The 12,254-nt window shown below is 40.8% G+C and overlaps 1 protein-coding gene across 1 annotated transcript; it reads left to right on the plus strand.

Annotated features, from left to right (window-relative positions):
- Window positions 1-510: 510 nt before the first annotated feature.
- Window positions 511-1,049, plus strand: LOC147885454 (universal stress protein PHOS32-like). The gene has a single exon (XM_087397038.1). The coding sequence runs from the start codon at window positions 534-536 to the stop codon at window positions 1,047-1,049; it is 516 nt and encodes a 171-aa protein (XP_087253164.1). The 5' UTR covers window positions 511-533.
- The last annotated feature ends 11,205 nt before the right edge of the window (window positions 1,050-12,254 follow it).

Raw genomic sequence — 12,254 nt, forward strand, 5'->3', positions numbered from 1 at the left:
GTGCACATGCAGTGTGTGCACAATGTGCCTGGCAAGGGACTGTGTCTGCAGAGGGTCAGTGCTGACTGGACTGCTGAGGTGGCACTGATGATGTCAGCAGGGTGACGTGGCAATGATGACATGGCATTGATGACGTGGCACAGGTGATGTGGCACTAATGACATGGCACAGGTGACATGGCACTGATGACGTGGCACAGGTGACATGGCACTGATGATGTGGCATAGATGACATGGCACTGATGATGTGGCACTGATGACGTGGCCTGATGACATGGCACTGATGACATGGCAGTCGGTGATGTGTCAGCTGACGTGGCAGATAAGATGACGTTGCCATGTGGCACAATTGTGATCAAACCACCTAACTAGGGGTTGACTGAACCTTAGCCTGGTTAGGTCCTATCTGCCACGTGTTGCAAGGTGAGCCACCGGAATCTTTCGGAGATTCTGACGGAATCTTCGGGATTCCGTCGGTGCTGCAGGTCGCGGGTGGTGTTCGAGTAGTGTGCAGTAGCAGTTGCGCAGGGAATTATGGCAGCTAGACAAGTAGGAATCGCGATGGATTTCTCTGCCAACAGTAAGTATGCCTTGGAGTGGGCGTTGAAGAACATTGTTAAACACGGTGATCACCTCATCCTCGTCGTAGTCAACAAGAAGGTGAACGAGACGGGCGAGGTACATCTTTGGGAAGACACCGGTTCTCCTCTCATTCCTCTCCCCAATTTTGCATCTCCCGGTGTCTCCAAGAGGTATGGAGTCGCCACAGATGCAGAGACGCTCGACTTGCTGGAAGGCGAGGTGCGGCAGAAGCAGCTCATAGTGGTCTTTAAGATCTACTGGGGCGATGCAAGGGAAAAACTCTGTGACGCTGTGGTTGATTTGCCGCTAGACTGTATTGTAATGGGTAGCCAGGCATTGGGCTTCAGAGAAAAGGCTAAACTGCAGGAGGCTTGGGCTTCGCTGCTGCAGGGGTGCCTTGAGTTAGCTGTGAGGCTTGTGAAAGGAGGCGCTTGGTATTGTCAAAAGCTTGGCGCAGTCTTCTCGTAGGAGGCTACAGATGGCTTACGAGGGGCTCGTTGGCGCTGCACGAAGGAGGTGAAGAATAGAGCCCGTTGTTGATGTTGCTGGCTGTGGAGAGCCAGGAATCGAGTGGGTGGCCTTGTGAAGAACTCTATGTATCTCTCTCTCTCTCAAACAAGAAATCTATCTCTTTCTCACACCTCAAGAATAGTGGATGGAAACTTTCTCTCTATTTCTCTTAAGAAGAAGAATCAAATCTCTCACAAACTCTTGAAGGAGATGAACGGAAATATCTCACCAAATGGATGGAATTTTCTCTCAACGGAAGTGAAGGGAAGGATCTCACAATCACTCAAGAGAACTCTCAATCTCACAATCTCTCTCACACTCTCAAGAAACTCAATGTCTGAGCGGAAGACAAGGGAGCTCTGATACCATGACAAAATATGAAGAGGGGAGAGGAGAAGAGTGGAGATGAGGAGAGAGGGCACAGCTAGAGAGCACACCACAAATGACTAACTGTACACTAGATTTAGTTGAAAAAATAGAATATATACAAACCCTTTTAGGGTTAGGGTTAGGGGATCTAACCCTTTCCTTTATAGCACTCTATAAGGTTAGTGCTATGCACATATGATCACGTGATGGTGCTATGCACACATGATCACATGATGTTGAGCGTGAACTCTCAACATGCTCTACCTCTGCCTCTACCTCTTCTAGAATTTGAGTAGAAGACAGTTTCTTTTGAAGAAGATGCACCACCATTTCTCTGCTCTTCAGAAATTAGAAGAGCAAACAACTCCTCAAAATTAGGAAATTTTTCATGGACGGCAATGGATGTCCGGAACTGTGTGTGCATAATCCTTTCCTAGACCATTCAAGGTCATAGAAACTAAATCATCATCTTCCACTGGCGACCCAATGGAAGCAAGTGCATCTACAATTTTCTTCACCTTCATGTGGTAGTCATTGATGCTCATATTTTCTCTCTGCACATTGTGCAACTCCTGCTTGAGCTGCATTTTCTTAGCTTGCATATTTGTGTTGTACATTTTTGCCAAAGTATCCCATGCCTCCTTTGGCGTACTTGCATCCTGAATATGCACAATCATAGAATCTGAAATACTAATAGACAGCTAGTACATAACTTTTTTGGCTCTCTCATGCCATCCTTTAAATGCCTTCATTTCCTATTGATTGGGAACATTAGGAAGAACTGGTTCTTCTTCATTTCCTGTAATGAACTCCCAATAGCCTTTTCCCATAAGGAAGTTCGTCATTCTAAACTTCCATGCTTGGAAGTTGTTCTTGTCAAGCTTTTCAGTGACAATTTGTTAAAGAGAATCAGACGCCATTACAGAACACTGCAAAATATTCTATCATTGCAAAAAACACAGCTTCAAGGGCAAATCTGCAAAACTGATAAAAGTGGTTTTTGACCACATAGTCACTTCCTAGTGACAATTTTGCATGAACAGGAAATAAGGATGATTCTGTAACTCCCAATATCTCTGTGCATAGGCATACGATGCAATTTCTATGGCAACTTTTCACCAACTTGCAGAGCAGTGGTGGCATAGCAAAAACAGGGCCTTTTTCTCAGTGCTTGCGGAGAACTTCCGCCTCCAAAACGGGCCCTGAAATGGCCTCAAATTAGAAAAATAAAGTCACCAAGGGCATCGCTCGCTCCCGAGCATATATTGCCCTCTCGCCACACCACAAAGGGCATCTCAATCTGAGACAATGCACTCTTGCACTTTCCGGCTATGCTACCTACAGAGATTTGCTCCCAAACTTGAAAAAGGAAAGCAACACTGATCCTCTTACCAGGACACCGCGAACTTGGTTTGCTTTCTTGAGCTCCTTGCCACGAACCAGGCTCTGATACCATGTGAAGATAGTGGGAGAGAAGGAAGGAGACTCACTTGTGGCTTTCTCACATACACAATGGGGGAATACACACAAAGGTGGAGGCTGAAAACAGTTTTCCTCTTCTTAGTTGTGAAAGCCAAAAGAACTCTAGTACAAAGAAATAGAAGCACCCTATATGTGGGTCTCAAAATAAACTCAGCTAACTAAGGTGGCATACTAAGTGAGCCACGAACTAGAGTACATAAGGATTGCTGTCATCCAGCTATTATTCATGGGCAGTGTACCAACCGCATTTGCAGCTAACAAGTCGGTGACATAAATGCACAACGGTCATCCTAGCATATCACGAGTGGAGCTTGATATCTCAACACACTACACCTCAAGGAAGAGAAACCATCCAATCCTTTTTCCCTCTCCTAACATAATTGGATGGCTATAGACGTGGTAATTTGCCTATGGAAATAGGCATGTGATCGCAAGTTGCCTTTCCCCATGTCCCGATCTCTCTCGAGTAAGCATTTATCTGCACTATGATCATTCGTAACATCATGCTCTATACACAAATGTCAGTATTTCACATGCACTAGTGTAGTAGATAGCAAAAGTTACATGTATGTGACAATTATCTCACACACAATGACTACTTTGCAACCATATGACACACCTATTTCAAAGATTTGAAAGTATTTGGTCACATTATAAATAGTATGAAATATTAGACCTTTACATGTATCACCAAACTAGGTATGTATGAAATTAGAAATTGATTTGCAACTCCCATACTCCAAATCATTGTCACATTACATTGACATAGTTGCACATGTGAAACAATAACTCATTTACAACTTCAGGCTCTGGATGGGGTATACTACTCTCTGCACGGGTAACGTCTCATAGGATGGTAGCAATAGTTTTGACCCATGGTCCCTCACATCTCTTTTTTTGTTTTTCTTGATAGCCCATCAAATGTTTTCTTATCCTTAAGGTAGATCTTATGAACACTCGATTGCCAACATTGCACATTCACTTTTGATGACCTAACATTGTAACATAATCTTGCGGTTTCACAACAATCCTTGTTCTATAGTTGCTATTGTCCTACCCTATCTTCTCTCTCTACCGTGATTGATGTCCATGTAAAAGAGATAAAAAATCTCGAATCATTAATATGTACTCAACAATTCAAGACCATGCCAAAAAAAGGACTTCAAAAAACAATGTAAGTGTGCTAGACCTCGAGATAGAGGAACCATCCAATCATCTTGCCTTCTCCTAACATAATCTATAGATATGGTAATTTGCCTATGGAAATAGGCATGGGATGGCAAGTTTCTTTTTCCCACATCCCAATCTCTCTTGAGTAAGCAATAGAATACACTATGATCATTCACGATATCATGCTTTGTACACAAACCTCAATATTTCACACACAGTACTGCAATAGCATGACTACACATCCTGGCAATAGACACTAGGCTGCTATTCAACACTTCATGTCTCAAAATCTCTTCACCTCTCCTCTCATTTTCCATTATCCAGTTATCCCATATCTCCCTATCCTCTCCCTATCCAAGCCCCCTTCACGATTACACTATGCATGGAAATGCCCATGAAATGGTTGCAAGCAAGCCTTTTTTTTGTCCACCTACTCAACATTTTGGAGAGGTATACAAAATAATTATTTCTCCTTCTATGTGATCCTGTGAGACTTATGAAGATCGCTCATGACATTTTGACTTGAAAGATCTTTTGAAGCTCTTGCTTTAGGTCATGGCCTCCTACTATTGCTTGAGTGTGGCTCCTACTGACGTAGCTGTGGTGAAACTCCACACTCCTTCAACTTAGCTACCTTTGCTTGACATTCAAGAGTGCTTGTGCTAGCAGCAACTTGACTCCATGGCTAAGCTCCCATGCAGCTCGAAATGGCTGCCTCACAACTCTTTGTCGTGTGTTTGTGGGTCTTCATGGGCTGGCAATTGGTCGCATTGGTCTTCTCGCTTTTCATGCTTAATCTTACATAGCCTGCATCATAACTGTTTTGTCTTGTTCTATAGTGCAATTTATTGTGGTTTTTGTAGCCCTCTTTGAGCAGCTTGTACTACAACACTCTCCCTCCTCGAGAGCTTCAAAGCTCCCAAACATTCTACTATAACTTTTGTGGGTCTTTGCAAATCGGTTACACTACATGGCCACCTTGTAGAGCTTTGTAGCTCTTTTGCTATTTTTTTTTCACTCGGGCTTCAAAGCATCAATCATTGTGTTGTCTCTTTGCTGTAGAGATTGCTACAGTCAATCGCATAACCGATTGCATGGTCATGTATGGTGGCGTCAACACCTTGGCATGACAGATCGAGATGTGGTCCATGTAGTGGAGCAATGGAAGGAGGAATGGCGGATCCACCAAGTACCTCTTAGTACTAATTCCTTGCATCCATGGCCACCAACTTTAATACTAGGTCGCCTTGATCCACTCTAAGCCTATATCTTTGATCAGGATGCCTCAAAACCTCCCTCACTTTGATTAGCCACCTTAGTGAGACTGTGCCCAATCCGACACCTAGCTTTGAAGATGCTTTGAGTCTCACACATCTTTTAATTTGAAGAATGACTTCAATATCTTACTGCATGGACACCCGAATGCAGATGAAATTAAGTTTGAGGCAAAGTGTTGACTCCTAGTTGACACAAGAACCAGAGCAGGCATAGGGCAACTAGACACCCTAGATGGCCCAATGAGCAACCACAAAACAAGCATCACGTTGACACTGAAGTGTCCAATAATAGTCAGTAGTGGAGTAAGATTCTCATATATAAATTTAGCATGTCGGTTGCTAGACCTACCTAGTAGATGGGAACCAATTTATAAGAGTATTATTGTAATGATGAAATGGGCCCCTGAGGATTTTTGGGAAAGAGGGAGTATTCCCATCTCTCAACTAGTTTTTTTTGGGAAGATTACTCGCACCGGTTGTCATCTGGGCATTCCATTTGGCTTTCCCCAAAGCAACTTGGGTTCCTTTGATCAACATGCCTGTATTACTCGGCTCAACAGCAGTACTTCCACCAGCGACCGCCATAAACTTCACTTCGTGGATTGTCATGGGTACCATCTTCAACTATTTCATCTTCAAGTATCGCAAAGCTTGGTGGAAGTGCTACAACTATGTCCTCTCTGCTACTCTTGATGGTGGAGTAGCCTTCATGGAAGTCACTTTGTTCTTTTGCTTGCAATTTGAATTAATTCAAAAAAGTTGGTGGGGAAGTGATCCAATTAATGGTGAGTAGTGTCCTCTTCGCTTATGAGCCATACAGATGGCTCTCTCGTCCCTAAAATGAACATCGTACTAGTGCATTTGATGTTAATTCAACTCCTAAGAGCTTCGAATATTCTATACACCCAACTCCTTGTATCGTAAATGATGGTCCTTGTATAAGAATTGTTCAATGTGACATATTATAGTGAAAATCGAGCATCTCTGATTCTGAACATAGGCCGAAGGATTTTCGAACTAAAGTATCTTCTTGATGTAACCATAAAAGTGTGTGTGCAACAAGTTGAATACCCCTAAGCATGGTCAAACTCATGTACTTCATAAATTACCAAAATGTGCCACAATAGTTGCAAGAAAGGTCAAACGTGGCAAATTGCTATACTTAAAAAGATAACTTGTCTTATGTTTTCATGGATTTAATTTAGCGAAAAGTATTATTGTATTATTCCTATATATATATGTATATAAGTAAAAGTTCCTTCATGTAAGAGATTAATTAGATGACATGGCACATAAAAAAGTAAATGTGAATTCGATTCTATATATATTAGCCTTTATCTAGGAAATTAGCATCCAAGAATGTATCTTCTTCTATGCAAGGTATACTAAGTCATTAATATTATAGTTGTTGCAGTCTACTAGAGGAAATGAGTTGTTTATTATCTAGGAAACAAGAAAAAACATTGTACTCTCCATGTTGAAAAGCTTTTTTAATTTTAAAATGATCATAAAATTTTTTGAACCAGAATATTTTACAATATACATAAGAAGGTTATTTTTACATTGTCTGAATCTTTAGATGAATATTCTACATTATCCTATTGATATCATCATGTTCATCTTGTGCTAAGTCGTCTATATGTCCTCTGCATCAAAGACTTGATACCCACATCTGGGTGTGAGTAATGATCCAAAAGAGCTTAAACTATCATTATCTTTTGGAATTTGTATAGCTAAAATCTCATGAAGTGAGGGAGGAGCATTCGAAATGCTTGCATGCATGTCATCTATCATGAAAATTTTCATCTCTTCCTCAACATTCTTATCTTTAAAGACACGTCACTTCCTTGGTGCATCTTGAATCACATGCTACTAGTGTGAGTCCAAGTCATTCGGTTGAAAATGACTTGAGAGTAATGTATTAGCAGCATCAACAATTGGATATCTATGCATATTGATGGCACTCCTAAACTTCTTTGATTCTATACTATTGCAAAGAAAACGTATTAATATATGAGCAATGGATATTGTTTAGACGTGTTTATGGCATGAATATAAAAGGATCCAAAGACATTCTAAGTACCTATAACACCCTTTCTCAATCGGCTGACTTTAGATCACTTAGTCTTCCACTAGCAATACAATCATCCTTCAAAGAATGCATGTATCACATTGGGGTTTCATTCTTGCAATCCCACTTTTGACATACCTATATTTTATTGGAGTAAAAGCCCATGACAACTATGGCTTCCATTCACCTATGTAAAGAGAGTTTGGTTTATGATTAAAAAGAGTGAGAGAGGAAAAGGTGACTTGCTTGAAATCTAGAGCTTGATCAATCAGTGATTGAGCCAAATAAACTCTATCTAGTCTGGCTTCTCTTCTTAAGTCCCCTACCTGTCTGTTGCTCCAAGTGAAAATACTAGGAGTCCCAATGTCTATCACTCAGCTTCTATAGACCTAGGAATGGATCAAAAAGGTACCTCTTGGTTTAAGGCTGACCCTTCCCTCTTCAAACTGTAGACAATACAAAAACAAATAATAGAGGGTTGGTGCTCCTCTTTTGTAGTAGCAGCTGATTCTAAGGCACATGGATGGAAGGATGCTATTGAAAGGGTACAGTAAATACTCAAGGAAGCCAAAAAGAATAGAGCACCTATTAGAGCCAAAAGGATGGATACACTTAAGAAAGACATTAAGGATCTAGAACAAAAAGCTAGAAGCAATGACACCAATGCTCAACAATAGTTATTGCTCAAAAGGAAGGAAGTCAAAATACAAGAATAGATCAAACTTCACAATGCTAACATCTACTTCAGAGAGTGGTGGGTAGGTAAGATAGATAGGCCAACCAAAGAAAACTTCAAGAGGATCATAAAAAAGAGGAAACAGGAGGAAGTACATTTGCTACAAAAAGAAGATGGAGATTTGGGCCATTCAGAAACAGAACATATAGAGATAATAGTCAGCCATTTCAGAAACCTATTAAGCATAGTGGATTTAACAAACCATAATGTTTTAGAGGCAAGACTGAAGTGTCATGTAGCCAGACAACCCTCTGTTTCTAATTTAGATAGAAATCAATTGGAAGCAGAGTTATCCCTTAAAGAGCTCAAAGAGGCTATTTTTGCAATGGCTGATGGAAAAACCCCTGGAGAGGATGGACTTCTAGCTGAATTTTACAAAGTCTTTTGGGACACTGTTGGCCCTTCTCTACTAGTTGTCTGGAATGAGAGTATCCAAATGGGGCTGCTCCCACAGTATTTAAATGGGGGTCTCATTAAACTTATTCCAAAGGAAGGGGACAGAACAGTGCTAAAAAACTAGAGACCCCTAACTATGCTGAACTCCTCTTACAAGATATATGCTAAAGGAATGGCTTTGAGACTCAAGCACAAAATGGACAAGTGGATCCTGGAAGAACAAAAAGGCTTCATCAAGAGTAGGCACTTGTTGGAGGCAATTATCAATCTCTGGAAAGGGTGCACACTTGCTGAGGAAACCAAGCAGGAGATATGTCTTATGAAAGAGATTTTGATCAGGACTATGATAGAGTCAACTGGGACTTTCTTTTGCAGTCCCTCAAAAGCTTGGGTTTGGGGAAGAACTTCATCTCCTATGTAGCCTTGCTACTTTCCAATGCTTTTGCAAAGGTTTGTGCTAATGGGGAGATGTCTCAGAGTTTTATGTTAAAAAGATCCATTAGACAAGGACGCCCTCTTGTCCCTCTCCTATTTGCAATTGCTACTGATGCCTTGGGGTGGCTTATTAAAGAACAAGTGATATTCAGGCTGCTAGGTATCCCTATGGGTTTCAATGTCAAGATGAAGGACAGATGGGATTGGTTCCTTGAGAAATTCAAAAAGAAGCTTAATAATATCAGGGGGCTACAGGCAAACTTGGCAGGGAAGAGGGTCGTCCTAAACCATTGTATCTACCCAATATCTATTTTCTATCTCTCCTGTCCGTGCCCATCCAAAACAGGACTAGAAAAATTCATAAGGATATGCAGATTCTTCCTATGGGGTGGAAATGACACCAGAAGATGGATTGCTAAAGTTAAATGTAATTTTTGTAGTCAGATCAAGGAAAGAAGGAGGGATTGGTGTTATAAATATCCAATTGACTACCTACAAGCTAGTTGCCACTTGGATAATTAAAGCAACTACCAACCCTAGTAGGGACTTAGCTAAGCTTATGCTCAGGAACTTTAAGCATGTCAGACCCACTCAGAGCCCCTAGATGGAAGGACTACCCTGTTTTGGTAGCTATTGGAAACCCAGAGCCTTGCTCTACCAAAGGGAGCCAATTGTGGAAATCCTTGTGGGGAGCCTTTGAACAGATCAAATGTTTCATCACACTCAATAGGAAAGGAAGTTACATGACTCTGGATTGCGTATGGGTATCTACTTCTTTTCCAAGCTAGTAGTTGAGTGATAATGAATTTTTAAGAGCTCGGCATCTAGTAAAGAAGGGAGTCTCTTGATGGGGTGATCTTTAGGACAAGAATAATAATAGATGGAAAAATTGGCTTGAGATAAGGAAAGAGTTTAGACTTTGTCCTTGAGCTTTTCCTCTCCCAAGAGGCGACTCAATGTCCTCAGCCTTCTTTTGGGCCCTTCCCTTCATACCCTTTCCACCAATTGGTGAGTCAAACTCATCATGAGATTGCCTTCCTTGATTAGATTTTTGAGAATATGTACACGTTGTTGGAATTGGACTGTTTGGTTCTGGTGATTCATATTTATTCCTAAAAATTGGAGGCTTTACTTGAGAGAAGGTTATTGGCTGCATAAAAAATTAGTGGCATGTGTCAAAGGAAGGCATACCAATACATTAAAATAGAAGCCATCAAGCTTTTTGTAATAATTCATGGAAAGCAATACCCAACTCGATGATGTTATCAAATAAAGTCATAACTTATGAAAAACTTGATAACATCATCACGTTTTGTCATACACTACTACACAAGGATCCTATTGCGATGTTTAAGTACCATTGTTTAGCGCGTGCGGGGTGCTAATCGTCGGTATTGAAAGGGTGCCTCGTGAAGCATCGCTATATAGCAACTTTAGGCAAACGTCGCTATATAGCGACGATCTCTAAAGTCGCTATATAGCGACATTTATCAGAATTGTAAGTGTCACTATATAGCGACACTGAGATACTTTTTTATAGCGATGTTTTATAGAGTGCTTTTTTTCTCATATCGACCTTAAAAGTTAGTTTTCTCCAATGGCAAATTTTTTTAATTTTCATACAAGTTTGATCTTTTGAGAGAATAAAAGTATGAGAGCATGTACATCAAGCCTTTGAAGCTCATATATTCATGTCCAAGTTTGAGATGAAAAAAATCAATGAAGAGCATTTACATCAACAGTTTGAGCCAAGTCTAACATGCCAAACAAGTCTATCTCTAACTCTATACTAAGTTGATCTCCTATATCATCATCGTATTCTAGCATTGTACATTCACCTAAAAGTACTTGATCATCTTCTTCAATAAAGTGTGGTGATTCTTGATGATCGTTGTCTTCTTCCTCAATATCGTGATCTCCATCTTCCTCCCATGCGATGTCATTATGTGCATCTTCCTCTTGGCTCATATTGTGATCTTCATCTTCTTCGCTAGATTCATTTGGATCAATTGGATCCGGCATTGGTAGTGGCATCTCCATATCCACATCTCTATCTTCAAAAATTTTCTTACTTCGTGGTGCAACTTGGATCACGTACCACCATCTTAGATCAAAACGATCCGGATGAAAAACCACCTATATTGAAGATGGGTGCCAAATGTCGTCAATTATATATATGAAATCATGCTTAAGTACATGTATCAATGGATCTTTAAAAGGGAACACTTCGATTAATTAAATCATTAGTATGCACCTACTCACAGTGCTTGGGAAGAACAAAAGTATCACTTTCATCAATCCAATGTTTGGTGGAGTCTATTGCAAAGAAACCGCTACTATCTTTTCTCACTGTCGCATGGGGACCGTTGTAAATAGTTTTAAACCATTTTACGTCAAGAATGAAAATACTAAATCGTCTAAAATCAACTTCATAGATTTCACGTATGATTCCACAATACAACTATGAGGAGAGAAGATTGGTATCCGAAGCACTTGCTCGGCTATCTTGTGTGAAGCCTGAATCCAATCACTTGCCTTCAAATATGATGGTGGTGGATCAAGCTAACCTCCACGTGCGATATGGTCTAGTGGAAGGTATCAAGCATGACCTTCATAAACATTTTTCCTCATATGTATGCAAGCGATTTCAAACCTGGTCCACAAATAGGACAAGCATGGTACCCACTTGTAACAAGTCCTGCACGCATGCATGAATGTGTTAGTATAAGACATGCGTGCGAAAGAGAGTCATAAAAGCATAATCCTATATTATACATGTAGAGACGCAACCACATACTTGCGCACTCTCCATATCCTAGGTAGTCATGCATGGTCCACATCAAGATACCCCTGACCAAAATATCATTGGTATGTCTAGGAGCTCTGGAAATATCAAAGACCCGCACTCCTCTCCATAATATCTATAACTCCTCTATCAAAGGTGCCATGTACACGTCCATATTTTTTGCCTTGTACTTCCCTGGCACAAGTAGTGCAAGCATGAGGTGTCCCTTTTTTATTGTTGGCCATGGTGGGATATTGTAATTCACCATGACTATGGGCCATGTCGACCAAGATGTTCAGTGTAATCTGAAAGGATTCATGCCATCCATGGTGGGCCCAAGATGTAAGCTGCATGGCTCCCTCGCAAAGTCCGGCCATTGATTGTCTATGTGCTTCCAAGCTGCACAATCTGCAGGAATCCTTAATGTGTCATCAGTGGACCG

The sequence above is a fragment of the Dipteris shenzhenensis genome, chromosome 25, assembly GCF_047967505.1.
Source record: "Dipteris shenzhenensis isolate YYH24624 ecotype China chromosome 25, Dip_SZ_1.0, whole genome shotgun sequence".
NCBI classification, from domain to species: domain Eukaryota; kingdom Viridiplantae; phylum Streptophyta; class Polypodiopsida; order Gleicheniales; family Dipteridaceae; genus Dipteris; species Dipteris shenzhenensis.